Raw genomic sequence first — 26,456 nt, 5'->3', positions numbered from 1 at the left:
CCCGAAGCCTGGGAGCGAACGCCCGCACCTGGAATACCTCGCCATGGTGCCGTTTACATGAACCATGCGTAAGCGATGGGAAGACCCTGGGTGGCCAGTCTCTGGGCAGGGTGGTACCCAGGCATCCCTGATGCCACCCGACCCCTCAGCACTGCCATCCGGGAACCTTGGCAGTGCCTCTCTGCCTGTCTGACAGTGCCAAGGTCCCCAAGTACCAGGTTGCCCGAGCCAGGAATCGGGCCCAGGAGTGCCCTGTTGTTATGAGTTGAGGTGAGTGGTGCATCAAGGACCCTCTAATTGCTACGTTGGGGCATTGGTGGGTGGGCCAGATTCCACTGTGGGGGCTTGAGAGATCGGCGGCATTTAAAATTGGCACCAGCCAACTGAAATGTGTCACCTGTGACTCAGCTAGTAGCACTAGCCCTCACCTCTGTGTTATAAAGTTCTGGATTCAAGTTCCGCTCCTTGCCTTGAGCACAAAAATCAAGGCTGACAGTCCAGTGCAGTTTGGAGGCAGTGCCGTACTGTTGATGATACCATTATTTGGATGCGATGTTAGACCAGGCCACATCTATCTGCTCGGTTCGATGTAAAAGATTCCATGGTACTATTTCAAAGAAGAGCAAGGGAGTTATTCCTGGCGCCCTGACCAATATTCATCTCATAATCAACATATCAATTGTTGTGAATAGAGCAATATAAATGAAATCTTTTTTTCAGTACTGCTGTTGTAAGGATCCTCCTGTTCAACCCCTGTTTGCTCCCTGTTTCTCGTTTTAAGTTCTGTTTTTTTGCTATTATAATTTGGTCCCTGGATAATGAATGACTTTAAGGCAGATAGGTTATTGATATATTGATTCATTGATTTTTTTAATGTCTTTCGGTATTGATTGAGTGCATAGCTAGAGAAGGGAATTACTCAAAAGGCCATAACTGTGAAATGATAGTCATTGTTTTGGGTCATGTTTGCAAAACTAGACATTGTTTCAACAAATGTTTCATAAAATGAATAGACCATTGTATTCCAGTGCATTTAGTAATCAGAATGTATTAAATAATTAGTTACAGCAAGGTTGATTGCTAGCTGTAGTGTGAGAATCCCATTCTCGTAAGGTAGCGCACAGAGACACTAAATTATTCTTGACAGATACCAGTCAATCTTAAGTAATGGACAATGTTTAATTAATAAATTGTCCTCTAAGTAACAGACATCTATTTCAACGAACCAGGAGGTCTCAGCTGAGAATTAGGAACCAATGAGAGTAAATGAGGGACTAGACCACAGATAAGGATTTCCTTAACAGTAAGTACTTATGGACAAGGACTCGTTCCTGGATTCCTGCCTTCCTGAATTATTGAATCGTCTATCCATTTGTTTGTGTTTAAAGTAATTTCTTTATTCATTATGTTTATTTTGTTTTGCTATATGTTTGATACTTGTATGTATTATTTGATATTTTGCTTCGAAGTTTTCATTCAGTTCTTATTCAAGTGCATAATTAGCAATACCGTTTTATTGTGGACACCTCTAATCAACCGAACAATTGACTCTTATAAGAAGAGAGAATAAGAGATCCTACAAATCCAAAGCAGTTTAATTCGAGCAGCAGCTTGGGTTTGGTAAACGGAAGACTGACCTGTGACCTCCAGGCAAAACAATCAGATTCCAAAAGGATTAGAGTGACACCAGTGCTGACTCAGCTTGATGGACTTGGCTGGCAGACAATGACTGGCTCAGATTGCCAGACTTTGTCAATAGCCCATGCTGATTGGTTCTGGGTTCTCTAGAATGTTCTTTAGAGCCATGAGGTTCCATTTTGACTTTCAGTTTGAATTCTGGCAGTGGAGAAGAAGGAACCCAGCTGAAACCTCACGAGAAACTCTCTCTTCATGAAATGGGCTGGTTTAGCTCACTGGGCTAAATTGCTGGCTTATAAAGCAGACCAAGCAGGCCAGCAGTACTGTTCAATTCCCGTACCAGCCTCCCCAGACAGGCGCCGGAATGTGGCGACTAGGGGCTTTACACAGTAACTTCATTGAAGCCTTCTCGTGACAATAAGCGATTTTCATTTCATTTTTCATTTCATGATCCGGTCAACTCTTTCTCTCAAATAAGCCCGGAAATGTGTGATTCTTGAAAAAAGGCCCAGAGAGCAAAGCCCGAAGAAACAAAGCCAATGGATGGGATTCTCCGACCCCCCCGCCCGGTCGGAGAATCGCTGGGTGGGCGGCGTGAATTCCGTGGGGGCGGGGGCAGGAATCGCGCCGCGCAGGTCGGCGGCCACTCGCTACGGCCCCCCGGCGATTCTCCGGGCCGCGATGGGCCGAAGTCCCGCTGGTTCTTTGCCAGTCCCGCCAGCATAAATTAGACTAGGTCCCTTACCGGCGGGTTCTGGCAGCGCGGGTGGGCTCCGGAGTCCTGGGGGGGGAGGAGCGCGGGGCTATCTGGCCCCGGGGCGTGCCCCCACGGTGGCCTGGCCCATGATCGGGGCCCACCGATATGCGGGATGGCCTGTGCCATTAGATGACCTAGCCCCTAAAGGTGCGGAGGATTCTGCACCTTTGGGGCGGGCCGACGCCAGAATGGTTCACGCCGCTCTGTCCCGCCAAGACCCACGCCCCGCCGGGTACGGGAGAATTCCATCCCATATCACTACAGGAAAGGTACGAGTTCAGTTTTTTTTAAATGCTGCAGAGAAGCCAGGGTGGGCTGCATCATTAGAGCTTTAAACTTCACACACTGGGAAAAGGGTGCACTGAAGAAATCCTCAGCTGAAGCAAAGACTCTCGTCTTTATTTCTTTTGTCTCAATCCTTATTATTTCCACACCCACCTAGTCCTCTGTGTCTGCCTGTCTTTGTGTGTGTGTGGGTAGAGGGTGGGATGGTCAAAAGGGGAACATTAGCTGGCCATTACTCCATTATGATCACTGCATATTTTATTTCTATTTCTATTATAAATAAATGTTAATTGTGTATCAACTTACAAACCTGGTGACTGTAAATTATTAGGCAGCTAAGGGCCAAAGATTCTGCGAATTTTATATGAATTATTGGTCAATTCAATTATGTTGGGATGCCGGGATCTGTGGGACTGGAATTGACCATGCACTAGCCCAGGGTGTCGTACCACTATGGATGAGGCAGCGACCTCATTTGCTTTATACCGTCATGGTCTGTGTTTCCATCAGGGTTTTGCGAATCAGCATAAAATGGATGAAGGTCAGCTGTGTCACTGAATTAACATGACACCCTGACAGACTATATTGAATATCTGACTGTTTCACATGGCTCCATGACTTTATCATCATACATTCTGTTCAGATCAGAGGCTTCAATCAATGTAAATTTTTGGTTATGTACACCCAACAGAACCTATTGACACCAAGGTTCTGAAACTTCGTAACATGACATATATGCATTGTTATAATTTCACAGATCTCATCCTTTGCTTGGGAGTCCAAACTGAGACCTGCTTCTCCGTTCCTGTTATTTGGGTGGTATTGAAGATGTGCCTGAGAATATATTAGGAGCAGTACCAAGGGCATACCTGAATTGAAGTATCAGTCTGATGAAGCTGCAAAACAGAGGAATACGTGAATTCCAAACAGCAAAAAGAATGTGATAGAGAGGGATAAGGTGATCCAAAACCAATCGATCAGACCCAAGCTCTGCAGTCCTGCCACATTTAGTTGTGTGGTTGCAGATAATTAAATAACTCACTGGATGACAAGGCTACTTAATTATTCGCATCCTCAATGATAGAGGAGTGCAATAGACAATGTAGAAACTTTTGCAACAAACTTCAGCCAAATGTTCCGCTGGATGACCAATCTCAGCCTCCTCCTCGGATCCCCAGCATCATGGATCCCAGTCCTCAGCCAATTTGATTCACTGTACAAGATATTAAGTAATGGCTGAAGGCGCCGGGTACTGTAAAGGCTGAAAATATTTCAGCAATAATACTGAAGACTTGTGCTCCAGAATGAGTGTGTGCCTTGGCAAGCTGGTCCAGTACATCTGCAACACCTCGTATGTACCCGGCAGAGTAGAATATTGTCCAGGTATGTCCTGTCCACGGGAATCACGGCAAATCCAATCCAGCAAATTACTCACCCCACCCCCCACCTCCGCCCCATCGATCATCACTAAAAGTGATGGAAGGGGTCTTCAAAAGTGCACTTCCCCAACCTGCTGACTGACATTCATTTTAGGTTCTGCCAGCGTCACTCAGTTCCTGACCTCATTACAGCCTTAGTCCAAGCACGGACAAAGAACTGAACGTGAGAGTGACTGTACTTGACATCACGGCAGCATCTACGAATATATGAACTAGCAGCAGGATTAAGCCATTTGACCCCGTGAGTCTGCTCCGCCATTCAATTAGATCATGTCTGATCTTTTTGTGGACTCAGCTCCGCTTACCCGCCTACTCACCATAACCCTTTATTCCTTTACTGTTCAAAAATCTCTCTTTGCCTTAAAAACATTTAATGAGGTAGCCTCAACTGCTTCACTGGACAGGGAATTCCACAGATTCACAACCTTTTGAGTGAAGAAGTTCCTCCTCAATTCAGTCCTAAATCTGCTCCCCCTTCTTTTGAGGCTATGCCCCCTAGTTCTGGTTTCACCTGCCAATGGAAACAATCTCCCTGCTTCCATCTTATCTATTCCCTTCAGAATTTTATAAGTTTCTAAAAGATCCCCCTCATTCTTCTAAATTCCAATGAGTATCGTCCCAGTCTACTCAGTCTCTCCTCATTTGACTGTGTGTGGCATCAAGAAGCCCTGGAAAAATTGAAGTCAATGGGAATCAGGGGGGAAACTCTCCACTGGTTGGAGTGCTACCTAGCACAAAGGGGATTGCAGCACCCCGTAAAACTCCAGCCCCATTGGAAGTGCTAAAAAGTCAGAGAGGAGCCTACCCGCTACCCTGGCCCCACATCAATCTGATACTGGGGGCACCATTAATTGCTTTAAGGAGTGATTTCTGCCCCTATCTCAAGAGGAGGTCTCACCGTATAGATGACCTCTGTAGTCCTAGCAGCTCCAGGGAGTGTTAGTGGGCACTGCTGGGGCTAGAGGCAATCCCACTGAAGTGCAACATGGACTCAGTGGTACATCCAGGGTGTCTGGATGCCCTGCCAGTCTGGGATGGGGGAGGGGTTGGGGGGGGGGGGGGGGGTAGCCAGTTTGAGTGGCATGGGGAGAAGGTAAAAGGGGAAATATAACCACGCAGGTGGGTGGGGGCGTGTGCTTCTGATGGATACAGAGGATCTGCAAATGAGAGACTATCCTCTTGACATGGCCTTCTCCATGCCTTGAATAAAATATCGATGGAGTGGAGTGGCCATTAATTGGTAACTTATGGACCTCAATAGGCCCAAAGTTGGGTGGACAATCCAGTTACTCCCCACTGCCCTGCAAAAGGTCAGACAGATGGGGTGGGCAGGTAGGCAGCGGGAAGGTCTCCCACTGGAATCTTTGAGCCTCTTCCACCTTCACACAGCTGGCAGGAAGTGAAAAGCCCAATCCTTAATTATTCAACCTGATTGAAAAAATCTCAAAAATATAAACAATTTCTCGTTATTCATTTCCACGTCGTGAATGTTTCTGGTAAGGCCAACATTTATCACCCATCGCCAATTACCTTGAGAAGATGATGTGGGCTGCCTTCTGGGAAGTTTGACACAATCCACAACAAAGCAACCCACTTGATTGGCACACTATCTACAACCTTAAACATTCACTCCTTCCATCACCGACATATAGTGTGTACCATATGCAAGATGCAGCAACTTGCCAAGACGTCTTTGACAGTGACTGTCAAACAGATGACCCAGAAGAACAAGGCAGCAGATGTCTGGGAACACCGTCAGCTACAAAATTCCCCCCAAGTTACACAGCATCCTGACTAGGAATATATCACCGTTCCTTCACTGCCGCTGGATCAAAATCCCAGAACTCCATCTTTAACAGCACTGTGGTGTACGAACACCACATGGACTGTGGTGGTTGGGTAATCCTTTAGATGCACCAAGAAAGTGGAGAGTACAAAGAACAAAGAAAATTACAGCACAGGAACAGGCCCTTCGGCCCTCCCAGCCTGCGCCGATCCAGATCCTTTATCTAAACCTGTCGCCTATTTTCCAAGGTCTACTTCCTTCTGTTCCCCGCCCATTCATATATCTGTCTAGATGCATCTTAAATGATGCTATCGTGCCCGCCTCTACCACCTCCGCTGGCAAAACGTTCCAGGCACCCAACACCCTCTGCTTAAAAAAACTTTCCATGCACATCTCCCTTAAATTTTCCCCTTCTCACCTTGAAATCATGACCCCTTGTAATTGACACCCCAATCTTGGAAAAAGCTTGTTGCTATCCACCCTGTCCATACCTCTCATAATTTTGTAGACCTCAATCAGGTCCCCCCTCAACCTCCGTCTTTCCAACAAAAACAATCCTAATCTACTTAACCTTTCTTCATAGCTAGTACCCTCCATACCAGGCAACATCCTGGTGAACCTCCTCTGCACCCTCTCTAAAGCATCCACATCCTTCTGGTAATGTGGCGACCAGAACTGCACGCAGTATTCCAAATGTGGCCTAACCAAAGTCCTATACAACTGTAACATGACCTGCCAACTATTGTACTCAATACCCCGTCCGATGAAGGAAAGCATGCTGTATGCCTTCTTGACCACTCTATCAACCTATGCTGCCACCTTCAGTGTACAATGGACCTGAACTCCCAGATCTCCCTGTACATCAATTTTCCCCAGGACTCTTCCATTGAACATATAGTCTGCTCTTGAATTAGATCTTCCAAAATGCATCACCTCGCATTTGCCTGGATTGAACTCCAGTTGCCATTTCTCTGCCCAACTCTCCAATCTATCTATATTTTGCTGTATTCTCTGACAGTCCTCCTCACTATATGCACCTCCACCAATCTTAGTATCATCTGCAAACTTGCTAATCAGACCACCTATGCCTTCCTCCAGATCATTTATGTATATCACAAACAACAGTGGTCCGAGCACGGATCCCTGTGGAACACCTCTAGTCACCCTTCTCCATTTTGAGACACTCCCTTCCACCACTTCTCGCTGTGTCCTGTTGCCCAGCCAGTTCTTTATCCATCTAGCTAGTACACCCTAAACCCCGTACGACTTCACTTTTTCCATCAATCTGCCATGGAAAACTTTATCAAACTCCTTACTGAAGTCCATATATATGACATCTACAGCCCTTCCCTCAATTAACTTTGTCACTTCCTCAAAGAATTCTATTAGGTTTGTAAGACATGACCTTCCCTGCACAAAACCATGCTGCCTATCACTGATAAGTCTATTTTCTTCCAAATGTGAATAGATCCTATCCCTCAGTATCTTCTCCAACAGTTTATCTACCACTGTCGTCAAGCTCACAGGTCTATAATTCCCTGGATTATTCCTGCTACCCTTCTTAATCAAAGGGACAACATTAGCAATTCTCCAGTCCTCCGGGACCTCACCCGTGCTCAAGGATGCTGCAAAGATATATTTTAAGAGCCCAGCCATTTTGATCCTCACTTCCCTCAGTAACCTGGGAGAGATCCCATCTGGTCCTGGGGACTTGTCCACCTTAATGTCTTTTAGAATACCCAAAACTTCCCCCTTCCGTGTGACGACTTGACCTAGAGAATTTAAACATCCATCCCTAGCCTCAACATCCGTCATGTCCCTCTCCTTGGTGAATACCGATGCAAAGTACTCATTAAGAATCTCACCCATTTCCTCTGAGTCCACGCATAAATTCCCTCTTTTGTCTTTGAGTGGGCCAATCCTTTCTCTAGTTACCCTCTTGCTCCTTATATACGAATAAAAGGCTTTGGGATTTTCCTTAACCCTGTTAGCCAAAGATATTTCATGTCCCCTTTTAGCCCTCTTTATTGCGCGTTTGAGATTCGTCCTACTTTCCCGATATTCCTCCAAAGCTTCATCAGTTTTGAGTCGCCTCGATCTTATGTATGCTTCCTTTTTCATCTTAGCTAGTCTCACAATTCCACCCGTCATCCATGGTTCCCTAATCTTGCCATTTCTATCCCTCATTTTCACAGGGACATGTCTGTCCTGCACTCTAATCAACCTTTCCTTAAAAGACTCCCACATTTCAAATGTGGATTTACCCTTAAACATCTGCTCCCAGTCCACATTCCCTAGCTCCTGCCGAATATTGTTATACTCGGCCTTTCCACATCACATTCCTGACTTGTATCTATAGATGGTGGTCCAGCTTTGGGGATTCACAAGGTGAGTCACTCACTACAGAATACCAAGTCTCTGACTTGCTGTTGTGGGTGGAGGGTGGCTTGGGGACATCATGGAAGGGCCTGAAGACAAGAGCGGGGGTAAATTTAAAAATCAGGGTGTCGGGCAGTGGTCCCATACATTCACATCGCTGCATAATCTTGCGGGAGGCGGATCATAACTAGCAACAGATAACGTCCTGGCAGTGAGGGTAGTAGCAAATATAAATAATGAAGTCCTGGTTTATTGGTTGATCGGGATCTTCAGGCAGCATATGGCTCTTCCGTGGAGGTCAAAACCCAGCAGGTACCTGGATGAGTTTGCAAGCGGCTGGCATGGAGGGCCCTCAAGGACTCCTATCCTTAACTCCCATTGGAGCAACAAGTGCCAACAGGCCACAACTAGAAACGTTTTGCAATCTCTTCAAACGACACTTCTACCTCTGGTGGTCCCCATCTTCAGCAGCATTGCCTAGCTCTGCTGGAATGGTTGCTAGCCTTCCAAGGTTGCAGACCATCTAATTGGGCCTTGTAAGGGGCCTTCATGCTTGCTTCCTATTTATTCCCTTATTTCCACTGGCTTTTAATTTTGTTATTGCAATTTTGATACATGGATGATTAATGGACTTTAATGCAACCTGTATATTTTACACAAGCAGAAGCAATGGCCTGTGCCTTTAATGTAAACAGGAAGAATCCGGAACGCATTAGAAATGACACACTTTGATTGACTTGGCTGGTGGCCAATGAATTGGCCCAAATAGCTGTGCTCAGCCCGGCAACAGGTGATGATTGGATACTATTTCTCTGGAATGTTTTCAGAGTCACAAGGCTGGAGTTAGTTTCACATTTGGTTGTGGCAGCTGATGGAGGGGGTTCTAAAAGATCCAATTAATCCTCTCCAGAAGGACATTGGAAGAACTCTCTCTCTCTCTCCCCAGCAAGTCTGGGCATTGTTTCCTTGGGAAGCCTAAAGTCAAATCATAACCTGAATTCTCAGTTTGATACGAAATATATTGTCACTGGAAATCCTCTTGCCTGTAAATACTGCATTATCTGACCTCCAAGGAAAACCGTTGCCAGCTATAAATCAGAGACTTTGATTAACCAGCATGGTTGAAGCCCCTTATTTTTTGACCCTATTAGTTTCCCCCCGCCCCCTTCTGTGTTTGTCTGTCATGTGTGTGTGTATGGGTAGAAGGTGGGGCAGTTAAAGGGGAGTCAGATATTAGCGTGACATGAAGCATCTTTGTTTACTGTATGCAGGTGCAGCAGGTGCAAATAAACAGTAATTGTGTTTAAACTTACAAAGCTGGTGACTGTAATTATTGGGCAGCCAAGGGCCAAGGATATTCTTAAAAGAATTATTAGTTAATTGACTTGTGCTGTGACTCTGAGATGAGAGGGCCTGGAATTGACCATGTGCTATCCCAGGGTGTTGGAACAGACTGCAGTCTCAGAAACCCAACCACCATCCTTAATTAGACCAGGACCTTGAGGCGACCTCTTCCGCGGAAGTATGGTGGACACCCTGACAGAAAGGATGTGGTTGGGACCGCAAGTGATCTTGATCCGCAATTATTTTTTAAGGGCATGATATTCTGCCCAAGGACACACCACTTAACGTTAAGTTTCTGGTCAGTGGTGACCACCTCGGTTTGATGATGGGTGATTCGACAATGGTGATGTGTTTGAATGTCCAGGTTCGCTTCTCATTGCTTTTTGGAGATGGTCAGTGGCTGACACTTATGTCATGCAAATGTAACTTTCCACTGATTAGCCCAAGCCTGAATGTTGTCCAGGTCTTTCTGCATGCAGGCATAGACTGCTTCAGTATGTGTGGGGTGCAGCCAAGTGATTTTTTTTCACACAGAAGTAAATCACAGATATTGTGCCTTTTACATTTAAGAACTTAATATGATCTCCACTTTACTGCACTGATTGGATGGCTGGTTCACTTACAATCACTTAAATGTAATGCATAAATCATCGTTCATCAAGTTGCAACACTTGCGCAATAAGGAAGCATTCTTTCGAGACTATTTCATTTATCCGCAGTCAAAACAATATTTGTTCAATGTTTAGCAACATTTTTTTATCATGGAATCTGGTACACCGTCATTGAAGGCAGTTTATATCAATTCAACAGCAATTCACAAATCTGAATGCAAGCAGATGAACCAAAGAGCAAACAAATATTGACTTGTGTTCAAATGTAGTCCTGTACTCAAGAAAAACAGATGAGGTTCATCTCAGAGAGAATAAATCGCTGATTTTAAAAAAACAATCAATTCTTGGGATGTGGGCATTTATTGTCCATCCTTAATTGCCCTTGAGGCCATTTAAGAGTCAACCACATTGCTGTGGGTCTGGAGTCGTATGCAGATCAGACAAAGATGGCAGGCTTTTTCCCTAAAGGATATTGGTAAACCAGATGAGTTTTCATGGCAATCATTAATTAGGCTTTTTTAATTCCAGAATTCAGTGGAATTCAAATGTTACTATTTGCCACTGTGGGACTCGAACGCGTGCCCCCAACGTAGCGCCTTGGGTCTCTGAATTACGAGTCATCTTCCAGGATTTGGTGGTCATCTTCCGGGATTCTATAGACTCTGGAACTGTTCCTGCAGATTGGAGGGTAGCTCACGTGACTCTGATATTCAAAAAGGGAGGTAGAGAGAAAGCAGGGAATTATAGACCAGGAAGCCTAACATCAGTAGTGGGAAAAATTCTTGAATCCATTATCAAAAACTTTATAGCGGACATTTAGAAAGCAGTGGCAGGATCAGTCAGAGTCTGCAGGGATTTATGAAAGGAAATTATACATGCTTGACAAATCTGTTGGAATTATTTCAAGATGTAACCAGTACAGTCGACAAGGGAGAGCCAGTTGATGTAGTATATTTGGACTTTCAGAAGGCAAAGTCCCGCACAAGAGATTATTGTGCAAAATTAAAGCACATGGGATTGGGGGAAAAGTATTGAGTTGGATAAAAAACTGGTTGGCAGAGAGGAAATAAAGAGTAGGGATTAATGGATCCTTTTCAAATTAGCAGGCAGTAACTAGTGGGGTACCACTGGGTGTTGGGACCCCAGCTATTCACAATATATATTAATGATTTGGATGAGGAAACAAAATGTAACATCTCAAAGTTTGCAGATGATACCAAGTTAGGTGGGAGGGTGAATTGTGACAAGGATGCAGGGATCCTACAGCACCATCTAGACAGGTTGGGCGAGTGGGCAAGTCAATGGCAGATGCAGTATAATTTGGATAAGTGTGAGGTAATTAATTTTGGAGGCAAAAGCAGGAAGGCAGATTACTACCTGAATGGTTGTAAATTGGGAGAGGGAAGTGTGCAGTGGGACCTGGGTGTCCTTGTGCGGCAGTCGCTGAAGGTAAGCATGCAGGTGCAGCAGGCGGTAAAGAAGGCTAATGGTATGTTGGCTTTCATTGCGAGAGGTTTTGGGTATAGAAGCTGGGATGGGCTGCTGCAATTGTACAGGGCCTTGGTGAGGCCACACTTGGAGTATTGTGTGCAGTTTGGTCTCCTTCTCTGAGGAAGGATGTTCTTGCTCTCGAGGGAGTGCCGCAAAGGTTTAGCAGACTGATTCCAGGGATGGCGGGACTGTCACATGAGAAGAGATTGATTAGGTTGGGATTGTTCTCACTGGTGTTCAGAAGAATGAGGGGGAATCTCATAGAGACTTATAAAATTTTAACAGGACTAGATAGGGTAGATGCAGGGAAGATGTTCCTAATGATGGGTGTGTCCAGAACCAGGGGCACAGTCTGAGGATTCAGGGGAAACCATTTCGGACAGAGATAAAGAGACATTTCTTCACACCAAGAGTGGTGAGCCTGTGGAATTCATTACCACAAGAAGTAGTAGATTTAGCTCTTGGGGAAAAATGGGATCAAAAGCTTTGAGGAGAAATCAGAATTAGGCTATTGAGTTGGATTATCAGCAATGATCGGGATGAATGGCGGAGCAGGCTCGAATGGCCAAAAGGCCGCCTCCTGCTCCCAGCTTCTCTGTATCTATGTATCTATGACAATACCACTACACCACCACCCCAGACTTGGTTGGTTAGAATAAAAGATCTGTTCCGCACTTTTTAACAATAAAAATTAGTGTGCTGTTTATTTCAGTAATTTGGAAATTTCTTAAGGTCAATTTAATAATTGCTTAGCGCTAAAGCACTGTGAATACATGTTTACAGGTCTGCCCCCTCGCAATGGATTTTTCATGGCATTGCCATGCATATACAGCTTGACAGAGACATTTTGAAAAACGATTGAACTGAGATAACAGTTGTTCTGGTCCAATTGTACCTGATAACAACAGTACAATACTGTACACTCTGTTATGTTCCTTGTATAGTTCTCCAAGATAGCTAAAAGTCGTGTTTACAAAGAACGTCAAGCTATTATTATGGGCCAGGGTTTAGAGAACATGAAAGTATATCATGGAGTTCACCTGACCCACAACTTTAAATAAATTTTGGTTATGGGAGCACAAAGGCCCACTTTACAGGTGTAATGCAACATCGATCTAAAGTATTTTAAAAACAAAATAATGTTTATTCTATTAATCCAGTAAACATTTTATAAACACACAGTAAACATCTTATCAACACCCAACACTGATAGCCCCCAAAAAAGATACAGTAACCCTTAGTAACTTTCCTAACAACATCCATAAGTCAAAAAACTCTTTTTAACAAAGACAGTAGGTTTACATTCCTTACAGAAACATGTATTACTTTGAAATCATCAAGTGATCTGGAAACATTCTTTAGCATGAAGAGAGAGAGGCCAAAATACATCTGCTTGGTTTGAATGCAGCTCTCCAACTGAAAGTCAAACTAAAACACAGACCCCAAATGAGCTTCCAGCTCAAAACGAAAGTAAAAAGCAGAATCAAATTCCAGCTCCACCCATACAATGACATCACTGCAGCCATTTAATAAAACACATTTTTCTTAAAGGGACTCTCACATGACACTATGTATTTAAAACAAAGCTAGTTTATTTAACACTAAATAGTTCGCACACTCTACTGAGTAATAGTTTACAAAATAACAGTATTGAATCTATATTACAATAATCTATTATGTCTCTTGAATACAACCAACAGTCTACCTCAACCTCGCACTATCCTTCTCCATAAGCTTCTCCCAGAATGCTTGGAGATGCAGCCTTTTATAATACTACTCAGTGATGCCACCTTGTGTTGAGATACATGAACATCATCTTGTCAACCCTTTACTCTTCTTAGATTATACATAACATTACATATTCTAAAACAATTGCCTGCTGTGTGAACGCAAATGAAAACTCAGCAGAGAAGAGAGCCCAAGAGAAATCTGAGGCCGGTGAATCGGGCACTTTCTCAGTCCAGCAAATGCAGAAGAGACTGCTGTGCCAGAGTGGGGCTTGGGAGTCACAACCCTGCGATGTTTGACACTGAGTTGACCACCGCGGTATGGATCGGAAGACTGCCACCAGTGTGCGGATAATGTTCCTGATTTCCAACATAGATCTACAGCATTGTCACAGGGGTGATGATGCAGCCAGGAGAGCTACAATTAAGGCTGTTAATTGATGGACATATCCAATTAACTGTAGTCTCAGGATTGACTTTAATCTCTCTGCAAGATCTCAGCATAAGGCACTTTATAAATGAAGACGCTAATGTGAGTCCAAGTAATTTGGAGTGTTGCCTCCAGTTATTCATTCTCTGTGCCACGAAGATGTCAGGCAGGTCTGCTGTGTTAATGTTCTTTTCAATTTGGATGATCATATAGCTAATTGTCGATCCAGCACATTGTCCACATCAACGATATAGATGTTCATGGTGGAGGGCAGGCAGGAAAGTGGAGTTAAGGCCACAATCAGGCAAGCCATGATCTTATTAAATGGCAGAGCAGCCTAGAGAGACCAAAGGGAATATCTCGGCTCCTATTCTCTATGTTCTTCTTTATCTTTGGGATGGATTTCTTCATGCTTTCCACCTAACCAATCACTATGGGAGCCGCAGCACTGTGGGTATCATAGAATTTTTTACAGTGCAGAAGGAGGCCATTCAGCCCATCGAGTCTGTACCGTCTTGGAAAGAGCACCCTACCCAAGCCCATCCCTCTACCCTATCCCCGTAACCCAGTATCGTAATGATTCCCTCGGTACTTTCATTTTGAAGGAGATCATGTCTATCGCTGCCAGTCTTGATTTGGGTTCCAGTTCCAGCTGGCCTATAACTGCACCTTGATTTCTCCAATGCACCTCCAATCAGTGGATCTGTTAAATCCGCTTTGCACAGTGACTGCTATTTTGCTGATGATTTACTAACCTGGAGAACTGCAAGTGGCTTTCTATCTCTGATATTGTAAACTAATCGATAGGTATTGACTGCAGTGATTAATCAACAATGCCAATATCCTTGTGCCAAGCGGCTAGGATGGTAGAAGAAGAAGTGGAATTTAACCTTTCCTCATGTAGAGATACTGAAATTTCCAGATTAATCCATTCCCATGTTAGGTGCACAGATTTGGTTGTGGTGAGTGTTTTTTTACATATGTTCATGCGGAATGAGAACACCGCTGGCATGGTCGATATTCATGACCCATCCCCGATGTGCCACAATACCCTGTACCCCAGATGTTCCAGAATCTTCTGTGCAGGAAAATTAGAACTATCAATGGATATGTCGTGGTGGTTTATTATAATTTAACATATTGCTCAAGTGCAGATATGGAGGAGAAAATAAAGTAGGTAAATTAAGTATGTATAGGCAGTAATGTAATTTTTTTTAACTATTTCATTTTATAAAGCTTCATATTGTGAAAGTATGTTGCACTGAAGGGATAATGTTAAAATGAGGCAATGCCTTCCTCGTTTAATAGTTCAGTTGAATGTTGAGGAACATCTTGGAATATATTTTCCTTTTTATCTCTGAGGAGTAAGCTGGTGGGACATAGGGCCCACCCTCTATTGATTACTCTGGAATCAAAGTCGAGCAAGATCAACCCAAGCAGGTGGGGAAGACGAAAATCTACCCCTTACTTAAGAAGAGCAGAAGGCCGTCTCAGCGTGCAGGCTAATAGTCCCTCCTCAACCAATACCACTGAGAAACAATGAAATGGCCACTAACAGCAGTGCTTCTTGTGGGATATGACTGCATAGGTTTACAACAGTAAAATAGTTAATTGGGATCGTTTAGCACAGGGCTAAATTGCTGGCTTTTAAAGCAGAGCACAGGAGGCCAGCAGCACGGTTCAATTCCCGTACCAGCCTCCCCGAACAGGCGCCGGAATGTGGCGACTAGGGGCTTTTCACAGTAACTTCATTTGAAGCCTCCTTGTGACAATAAACAATTTTTATTTCATTCATTTCATTTCATAATTGCTTTTAAAATGCTTTGACACATTTCTGAGAGATGTTTTATGCTCCTGTGTAGCTTTCCATACACTTAGATTTGGATAAGTCACAATTTTCTCAAATTAAATGCTTGCAAGCCACCAGCCACCATCCTCAGCCCTTCCAGAAGCTCTGTGCTGTCACCACCAGCTCCACTCCGATAGGTTAAGCAGATTCTTCACAACCTTGGTTTATTACCACCCCCCCCCCCCATCTATTAGGGAGACCATTTCCTGCCACCCCCGTGTGATATCGTCCATCAGAATCCCAACCTTAGCCTCATTTGCAGTTGAAGCCCTCATCCATGCCTTTTTCATTTCTGAACTAGACAATTCCAATTACTTCCCGAACCAGCTTCCCAACTTCTATCTCCCACAAAACTTCAGTTCATCCAAATCCCCGCTGCTTGTATCCTCTTCCACATGAGGGTCCCCTCTGTGCCCACAGATAGATATTAGCTCGCATTCCTCAGCATCCCAACGTAAAATTAATTGCTCAAATCCCTCATGACTTGAACACCCTCTCCTTCATTCCCACATCACCTCGGCCTCTTCGCCACCAACTCCATAACCTTACCCACTCCTATAGTTCTTTGAAATCCTTATCTAAGTCTAACCCTGGGCTCTTGTGGATCACCCACTTCCTTCGTCCCTTCTTTGACCACTAGAGTTTCCGTCATCTGGGATGAACAATGCGGAAGTCTGGGTTAAACCTTTCCAGGATGGTAAGGGGCAGAGTGTTAAGTATTGGGTGGTGATATCAGGTCAGTTTGAGGGATGATTGAAGCGTTGTGTGCGGGGAGGGGGGGGGGGGGGGGGGGGAGGTGGAGGAATGGGGTGGAATGAATTGTCAGGGTAAGTCAGAAAGGCCAGGGTGTTGGGGGGTGTCAGTGGGTTGGGCGGAGTCAGATGGTGAGGGTGGGGGTGAAAAGGTCAGAGAATCGGAGGGGTCAGAGGGTTTGGTAGAGTAGGAAGACTAGGGGGGAGTCGGAAGGTTGGGAGGGGAATCAAAGGATTGGAGGGAGTTAGAGGGCTGTGGAGGACTTGGAGTGTGGGGAGAGTTAGAGGTTTGGGCGGGGAGTCAGGGAGTGGGAGGTTGTCAGTGGTAAGTTGGTGATGGGGTGGGGGAGGTCAGTTGTATAGTTACCCAGATGTCATATGTGGATAGGGGGGTGGACAGGGGTGGCCTGTGGGGTCGTGGATGGTGGTTCGGATCCACGCATGGCCAGCGCCATGTTATATGGTATGATTGCTGCATATCGTCAGCCATGCGCATGCGCTGCCCGGGACCCGACCATTCTCCGGACATTTTTGGCGCGGGAGCCGGGAGTTTCTCCTGGTGCCGCTGCTAGCCCCTCACCAGTCCCGGAATCGGTGAGGATCCGGTGCCGGTTTTAACATCGCAAACCTCCCACAAATTCTTTGTTGGAACTGGCACTGCACCGTTGAAACGGAGAATCCGCCCCCAACTGTCTTATATTCTGAGTTCAACAATCTGGTCTGACTTTAACTAATTCTTTCAGTCATTAGTTGCAAGTGATTGAAAATAGCTTTGGAATTGTGCTTTTATCATAATGTGAGCAAATGACAATATTGTAATGGTTTAATTTCTGCTGTTCTAAACTGGTAATTAAGGATTGCAAAGAATGCAGTTTACGAATTATCATGAAAATGGTCATAACTCTCCAGATGACACTGATTCATTCAATATCACCCACTGACACACACGATGAAAGTTTAGTCAGTAGAGAAATTAATACATTTTAGTGACGATATCTGGAATTTAAATTGAAGGTAGTGAACTGATTGAGACAAATAGTGTGTTTCTGAGCTGTTGGTTCTAGCATCTCTCTGTCGTTTTATTTTGAATAAGTATTTTTCTGTCTCTTATTTGTAAACCCTTACCGCGTGTAATAGAATCTAATCAACTTTATTACTTCCCTACCACAATGCTAACACCCACTCCCTCTAATTTATTCAGCATTCTGTTGGGAGAAAATAGCCACTTCTCCAAGAAGGGGAAAGAAAAATAGCAGCAATTTCCACCTTCCTTCTAGATCAATTGAATGAAAAAGTTCAGAATATTGATGCATATTATTCAAGCCTGACTTGCCTCATTGCCACTGTGTTCAACACAGCATTTAATCATCCATGCTGATCCCTAAAGCTTCAATTCCTTTCGAGATATTTGTTAAGCCTCTTTTCCAATAAAGTTATAATATCAGCTTGGATTTGTATAGAGCTCTTAACGTATAAAATGCCTCTCCATGTTTTACAGCAGAAGAGGTTGAAACATTGATGAAAAGGAAGATGAGAATAATGCTACTCTTTTATATCGTGTATAGTTAGCTGATTTTGCCTATCCAATATGTTCATGGAATCCCTACAGTGCAGAAGGAGGCTGTTCGGCCCAACAAGTCTGCAACGACCCTCCGAAAGAGCACTCCACCCACCCCCTTCAGGAGGTGTGTGTCCTGGCCCGCCCCACCACCTATAACGGGTTTCCCATCCCCATGTCTGTGACAACATGTAAAGTTGAAGCACGATTCAAGTTCCACCTGTGTTGCTCCCGTCCCCCCAGATGGGAGACGCATGAGGGTGATTTGGTGCAAGTATTTAAAAATGGGTTCCTGGTGCCATGGACATTGACAGGGAGCCAGGAGGTAAGTGCCTATCGAATTTTATTCAGGCTCGCTGAGGAGTGATTTCCTGGTGATCTGAGGGTTGTGGGGGCAAGGACTTGTACTCGGGGGGGGGGGGGGGGGGAGGGGGCTTGCCCTCGGGATTGGGGTGCAGTGACTGAACCTACTAATGGTGCTGTGTAAGACTAGTAACGGATTCTCTGTTGGCCGAGGCCGAAATCGGGAAATGCGATTGAGCGGAGAATCGGTTCTGATGCCAAAATTGCGGCTGGTGCTGATTTGATGCCAAATCGCGATTCTCCGTCACCTCGACAGCAGTGTCAATGCTGACCAGAATGCACGTTCAGTGGAGGGTGTTAGCTATGCAGAGAGGCTTAATAGACTCTGACTGTTTTCATTAGAATGACGGAGGTTGAGGGGCGACCTGATAGAGGTCTACAAGATTATAAAGGGCATGAATGCAGTGGATGGGCAGGCACTCTTTCCCAGGCTGGAGGGGGTCAGTCAACATTGAGCATAGGTTTAATGTCCGTGGGGCAAAGTTTAGAGGAGATGTGCGAGGCAGGTTTTTTGTGCAGAGGGTGGTGAGTGCCTGGAACGCGTTGCCAGGAGAGGTTGTGGAAGCAGATACATTAACGGTGTTCAAAAAGCATCTTGACAAATACATGGATAGGATGGGTATAGAGGGATACGGCACATGGAAGGGCTGAGGGTTTGGACCAAGATTGATGTCATGACCGGTACAGGCTTGGAGGGCCGAAGGGCCTGTTCGTGTGCTGTATTGTTTTAGTTCTTTGTTCTGCGTTCTTATTTTGGTGAAGGGTCCTTCTCTGAAGAGATCGGGGCATCCTTTTTAAAGAGCACACCGATCTCAGAATAAAGTTGCAGTCCCCCCAAATTGCTGACAAGGTCACTCCCCCCTGCCCCCAATCGCTGGCAAGTGCCTCCAGAAAGAGTAGATTCAGAGCAGCACTCAAACAGAGCACCTGCTCTTTCTGGAAGGTCTTCTGAACAAATAGACAGCCTGTTTAAAAAAAAATGTGGTTTCAAAGAACAGCTGCTCAAAAGTGAAAGTACTTCGAAGTTAATGGACCCCATTAGATCTATGTAAATATGCAACCATAAACCTTCCTTTGAAATTGCCTGGATCTGTCAATCAAGAGGCATGAAAAAGGAAATGGACCATAATGTAAACAATTTTAAGCTTTTAGGCTTCTAAGCATGCAGAAAGGCTTTAAAAAGTTAAGCAGCAATGATAAAAGAACTTCAAATGTTTCCATCATATTAAAGAGAAGACTTTTACCTTTATTCCACATATTTTTGATCTTGTCAAGCTGAAAGAGAGTTTAAAGGTTACAGAGAAAAGGCTTTCACTTTTTTTGTGAGGGCCACGAAGAATCCAGCACGAGTTTTCAGGATACAAAGAAATAATATTTATTCACAGATTAACATATATATATACAACAGCATCAACAACTTCTCTTGCTGCCAAACTCCTCTCTCTAGTTCCAAACTGGCCAGCTCTATTTATGCAGGGAGTCTGCTAATTATTTATCTGCCCCCCCCTCCCCCCCCCCCCCCCAATTGGGGAAGCTCATACTCCCACAGGATTGTGGGATTGTCATTAGTCCCCAGCCAATGTTAAGCAGGCAGGTTGTAACATCCTTCCCCCACAAAGTCCAAGGAATCCACCGAAGACCCTGGCAGAGGAGGGCGGAGGACTCGTTTTGCCGCAGGCCGGACCCCATTTGCACGAGGCGCTGGATCAGGCGGCGTGTAACGAGATGGAGGCCGGCGATTCCGTGATGAACGACGTAACGGTTGTACATCCACGGCCCGTGGGCCCGAGGATTCCCCCTCTGCGGTGTCTTGTGTCTCCATCTCGGAGTCAGAGTCTGCTGCCTCCGTCATCTCGGTGCCTTTATCTCCACGCGGTTCTGTCACGACCTGTGCAGGCTATGAGTGAGGCACCAGAGGAAGATTGTGAGGAATACTTTCCATTGTGTCTGGTTTCTGCGGCTGTAGGAATGAGCTCCTGGGGCGGGCAATCTTTGGTAGAGATAGTCTTCTGGACCGAACATGGTCTACTTGTTTGCGCTGGAGACGACCCTGGGCTTGCACCTGGTGAGAGATAGGGCCCATTTGGTGAAACATTACGCCAAGGACCCACTGGGCACCACCAGCAAAATTCCGAACGAACACTGGGTCACCGGGCGTAAACTGCCGAATCGTCCGATGCCGAGAAAACCCATGTCCCTGCCGTTCTTGTGTGCGGCGTACTTTTGCGCCAATGTCCGGGAAAACCATGCTAAGGTGAGTGCGAAGTCTCCGCCCCATTAGGAGTTCTGCGGGAACTACCCCAGTCACCGCATGGGGGGTGGTCCTATATGAAAACAAAAACCGAGCCAGTCTCGTGTCCATCGACCCGGAAGACTGCTTCTTTAGGCCTCGTTTGAATGTCTGCACTGCGTGCTCCGCCAACCCATTTGAAGCCGGGTGGTAAGGGGCAGTGCGGATATGGTGAATGCCGTTCATCTTCATGAACCTTGCAAACTCTTCACTTGTGAACCTAGTGCCATTGTCCGTGACCAGCACCTCGGGGAGGCCATGCGTACTGAAAGACAAACGCATCTTCTCGATTGTTGCGCAGGACGTTGTGCCTCCCATCTTATGCACCTCTAGCTATTTAGACTGGGCGTCGATTAATAGCAGGAACATGGATCCTTGAAAAGGGCTGGCGAAATCCGCATGCAAGCGCACCCAAGGCCACCCTGGCCATTCCCAATGATGTAGGGGTGCGGCCAGCGGAAGCTTCTGATGCTCTTGGCAAATGGAGCAGTTTTGAGCCACCTTCTCAATGTTGGTGTCGAGGCCTGGCCACCACACATAACTCCGGGCCAACATTTTCATTTTGGTCACACGTGGATGGCCATTGTGCAAGTCTCTCAGTATCAGCTCCTGTCCTTTTTCCGGTACAATCACACGCGTCCCCCACAAAAGGATGCCGTCTTCCACGCTGAATTCGGACAGCTTGGAGGAAAATGCCCGCAACTCGCCTGGGAGCTGCCTATGCTGCCCACCATACAGGACTATGTGCCGAACCTTTGACAGGACTGGCTCTGTCTGGGTCCACTCACGGATCTGTGATGCCGTGACAGGCAAGGTGTCCATAAAATTTAGGGTTGCAACCACCTCATCGGTCGTGGGGGTCAACATGGGGCCGGTCGATAAAGACAATCGGCTCAGTGCATCGGCATTCCCTATCTGGGTTCCTGGTTTGTGTTCCAGAGAATACTCGTATGCAGCGAGCAACAAAGCCCAGCGCTGGATCCGTGTGGAAGCAATGGGCGGTATTGGCTTATCCTCTCTGAAAAGTCTCAGCAGAGGTTTATGATCAGTTACGATAGTGAAGTGGCGGCCATATACGTACTGGTGGAAATGTTTCACCGCAAAGACCACTGCCAGGCCCTCCGTCTCGATCTGCGCGTACTTTTTTTCCGCTGCAGTCAATGTGCGGGAGGCGAAAGCTATCGGCCGCTCGGCCCCGTTCTCCATCTTGTGGGACAGGACAGCCCCAATACCATACGGGGATGTATCACATGTGACAAGCAAAGGTTTTCCAGGATCATAGTGGGTTAGTAACTCAGAAGACGACAATTGTTATTTTACCCGCCAGAAAGCGGTTTCATGCGGCTGACCCCAAACCCAGGTGTGATTCTTCTTTAGCAGAAGGTGCAACGGGGCCAGCGTAGTTGCTAGATTGGGGAGGAACTTTCCGCAATAGTTTACGAGGCCGAGAAACGCAAAGTGTCAGTCGGGGCGGGGGCCTGTTGAATCGCGCGGGGTGCATACCTTGGCGGTCCACCCGATAACCCAGGTAGACTACTTCCTTCGCCTGAAAAACGCACTTTGTGCAACGTAAACGGACTCCAGCCTCCGAAAAGCGTCTAAGGACAGCCTCTAAATGTTCCTGCTCCGATGTCTCTGTGATCAAAACGTCATCTGAGTAAACAGCAACACGCGGTAAACCTCTCAAAATGCCCTCCATAATGCGTTGAAAAATATCGCAGGCAGAGGATACTCCAAAAGGCAAACGTGTATATTCATACAGGCCCCGGTGTGTATTAATCGTTACATATGGCCGGGAGGCAGGGTCCAGCTCCAACTGTAGGTAGGCGTGACTCATATCTAATTTTGTGAACGAGAGTCCACCTGCAAGCTTCGCGTAGAGATCCTCTATGCGAGGCATTGGATATCGATCGAGTCGGAACGCCGTATTCACTGTGAGTTTATAGTCGCCACACAAGCGAACTGTGGCATCTGGCTTAATTACAGGTACAATTGGTGCTGCCCAGTCAGCGAAACGGACGGGCCTGATAATACCCAAAGTCTCCAAACGAGTGAGCTCCCCTTCTACCTTCTCGAGCAAGGCGTAAGGCACCGGGCGCGCCCGGAAATGGCGTGGCGTGGCTCCTGGTTCGACTTGGATACGGGCTACGGCCCCTTTTATTTTGCCCAAACCGGGCTGGAATACATCTGGGTATCGTCCTAGCACCTCAGTCAATCCTCCAGAAACTGTTTGGAGGATGTGCTGCCACTGCAACAGCAAATGGCGCAACCAGTCCCGGCCCAACAGGCTGGGCCCGTGGCCGCGCACCACGATAAGTGGGAAACGCCCCTCCTGGCATCCATAAACAGCAGGGGTCATCGTAGTTCCTGCAATGTCCAATGGTTCCCCCGTGTAGGTGGCCAACCTGGCCTGTGTGTCAGTTAATGTAAGGATCTGTATACCCTGCTTGATGCCGTCGAATGTCCTCTGGGCGATCACGGAGACCGCTGCGCCAGTGTCCAATTCCATATCAAGCGGGTGACCGCTGACCCGAACTGTCACTTTAATGGGGGCCACACGGGGAGCTGCCACACAATGCAGCTGCAGGCAGTCATCCTCCATCTCCACGTCCTCGGGAGTAGTCGCTGCAGGTACATCCAAATGGAAGGTACGGCCCCTGGGCTGGCCCTAGTTTCTGTCGGAACGACGGCACCTCTGGCGTCCCCAGGACCGGTGTCCACGACGGGGTCAGCGCCTACAAGTCTGACACGGACATGGCTCCTCATCCATTGGTTCTGGAGAAGGCTCCCTTTGGGGAGGAATGTCTGACGGCCACTGGCGTCGATCTGGACGTCGCCTCGCCCAAGGTACCGCAGGCGTGCGGGGGGATGCTTTTGGACGGAAGGGGTTGCGCCCCAAGGCATGCACCTCCATTCCCTGTAGCTCCTGCACTCCCCGTTCTGCGCTCTCTCGGGACAATACTATTTGAATGGCCTGTTGCAAAGTTAATGTTGGCTCGGCTAACAACTTTCTCTGGGTGGTCGCATTGTTAATACCACAAACCAAACGGTTGCGTAACATTTCTGACAAGGTCTCACCATAGTCACAGTACTCCGCAATCCTGCGGAGCCTGGATAGAAAGTCGGCAAGGGATTCTCCCGGGGTCCTCTCAGCGGTATTAAACTGGAAACGCTGGACTTTCGTGGATGGGGTTGGGTTAAAATGTTGCCCCACTAAGTTCACAAGTTCATCAAACGTTTTGGTGTCTGGCGCAGCTGGGTACGTAAGGCTCCTAATCACCCCAAACGTATGCGGGCCGCAGGCGGTGAGCAATATGACCACCTGGCGCTCGCTTTCGGTGATGTTGTTTGCCCGGAAATAGTAACGCATCCTTTGTGCGTACTGGTTCCAGCTTTCCAGGGCAGCATCAAAAACATCTAAACGTCCATACAGAGGCATGGTGTAATAGAAAACAACTTCCAACCTGTATCCAACAAAAATCCAGGGAGGTGGTTTCAGCAGTGTAGACAGCTAGTCACTTTAAACCTCGTCGCCAGTTTTGTGAGGGCCACGAAGAATCCAGCACGAGTCTTCAGGATACAAAGAAATAACATTTATTTACAAATTAACACATATATACAACAGCAGCAACAACTTCTCTTGCTGCCAAACCCCTCTCTCTGGTTCCAAACTGGCCAGCTCTAATGATGCTAATGATTTCTCCGCCCCCCCCCCCCCCCCCCTCCTCATTGGGGAAGCTTATACTCCCACAGGATTGTGGGATTGTCATTAGTCCCCAGCCAATGGTAAGCAGGCAGGTTATAGCAACTTCCTTCTCACAGATCTTACACCTTGAAAAGCTGAAAGACAGTTTAATGTTTTTCAAGGCTGCAGTTTGGGAAGACCAACCAAACAACCCTCGTCTCGGGAAAGACCTGCGGCCCTCCAGCCCACCCAATGCTTCCCCAAATCCAACCTTCCCGATGAAACCTACCCACCCCCCCCCCCCCCCTCGCTACCCTGGAGACAAGTGTCGGGATAGTACTCACCGTTTGCCCTCTCTTGCAATACAAGGCGCCAGGACCTCGTCTCTCAGGACTTACACCAATTCACACCAACAGGTCTCCTGGCTGGGGAGGGGAGGTGGGGCTGGGGGGGGGAAGGGGGGGGGGGGGGAGGGGGGGTGATCAGACCGTAAAACCATAAGACATAGGAGCAGCATTAGCGACTCGATTCATCGGGTCTGCTGCACCATTCAATCATGGCCGATATTTTTCTCATTCCCATTCTCCTGCCTTCTCCCCATAACCCCTCATCCCCTTATTGATCAAGAACCTATCTATGTCTTAAAGACAGTCAGTGATTTGGCCTCCGCAGCCTTCTGCGGCATAGAATTCCATAGATTCACCACAGATAAAGCCTCCAAAGAGGCCGGCGAATTGGACCTCCTGCCCGATAATGAGATTTAAATTAGCTTTAATTAGGTGTTTCCTGTTCCGACCGGGTCTGGAAAGGAAGCTCACGGGGGCCAGCGAGAACATTGTGGGGGCAGACCGGGAGTCTCACAACAATGTCAGTCCCATCTTTGGCCTCAACTGGTGCACTTGTCTCTTTTCCTGGCAAGTCAAATTAAGAACATACTTTTCATTTTGTAATTTTATTTGGAATTTTGATATCAGCATTCTTCAAATTAGATTTCTAAATATCATATATTCAGCTTTTAAGTCACTGTAATTTCTTTCAATTTTCCCCATTGCTTTGGATACCCTGGACGGGATTCTTCCTTTTCGGGGCTAAGAACAACTCCCGCCGGAAAACAAGTGCGAATCACTCCGGACTTGTTCCTCAAAAGTCCGGGGCGATCCAGGGGGCTAGCAGAGCCCCGGCATGCATTCCACAGCTCTGGTTGCCGGTGGGGCCCTGCTGTCCAGACCGTGCGGCCACGCATGCGCACGGTGGCCGCAGGCAGGTCTGTGCATGTGCACGGCAGCCAACTTCGGCGTGGGCACCACCGACATGTCAGAGCCACGCAGCGGGCCTGCGTGGAGTAAGGTAGGTCCCTCCCAGATCGCAATGTCGGGCTGATTGGTGACCCCGATCACAGGCCTGGCCACCTCTGAGACCCCCCCCCCCCGCCCCCCCGGAGTCAGATTCCCCCCCATCCCCCCCACCAGGACCACCACCGTGGCCACGGGTCCAAGCTCCCGCCGGGTGGTACCAAATGTAAACCACGCTGGCGGGAGTTTGGCCGGTCTACTGCGGAGAATCGCCCTGGGGATCTCTTCCAACCGACCCCGGCCGGCGCGACGCCGCATGTGCGACTGGCGGGTCTGCGGAGAATCGCGGAAGCGCTGTCGCGCCGGATTTCCGGCATGAACGGCTATTCTCCACCCCTCGCGCCGGGCACGATGCCGGAGCTGAGGGTCGGTGAATCCCACCCTCTGTTCTCCCACATGTCCTTTTGTCAATATAATTAGACATTCTACAGTGAATATATTCACCAAGACCATAGACTGGTTTCTCTGTTGTGGAGACTAAGTGCGGCTGCCAGTGTAGAATTGTGGGGACTGCACGCTCTCACTTGGAGCCCTGGCCAGGAGAAAGTCAGTTCATGCAAATGGGCCAACGTGGGGCCCACGTGCAGTCTACCCGATACCCCGCCCCACTGGCGTCTGATCCGCTGGGGTCGGGATTCGCATTCATAGCCTGACAAGCTGGAGCAGCTTTTAAACGCTCCGCTCACCACAGACTATCATTGCAATCCCCCAGAGTCCAAC

The 26,456-nt window shown here is 47.0% G+C and overlaps 1 protein-coding gene across 1 annotated transcript; it reads right to left on the bottom strand.

The window, feature by feature from the left end:
• Positions 1-22,272: 22,272 nt before the first annotated feature.
• LOC119962455 (uncharacterized protein K02A2.6-like) lies at positions 22,273-22,797 on the bottom strand (the record flags this gene model as incomplete). The annotated part of the gene is made up of 1 exon (XM_038790406.1): positions 22,273-22,797. A coding segment is annotated over one exon (525 nt), but the record flags the coding sequence as incomplete, so codon positions are not given.
• Between the last annotated feature and the right edge of the window lie 3,659 nt (positions 22,798-26,456).

The sequence above is a fragment of the Scyliorhinus canicula genome, chromosome 2 (genome assembly GCF_902713615.1).
Source record: "Scyliorhinus canicula chromosome 2, sScyCan1.1, whole genome shotgun sequence".
Classification (NCBI taxonomy): Eukaryota; Metazoa; Chordata; class Chondrichthyes; order Carcharhiniformes; family Scyliorhinidae; genus Scyliorhinus; species Scyliorhinus canicula.
The sequence above is the reverse complement of the archived record's forward strand: the minus strand, read 5'-3'. Positions and strand labels throughout refer to the sequence as shown.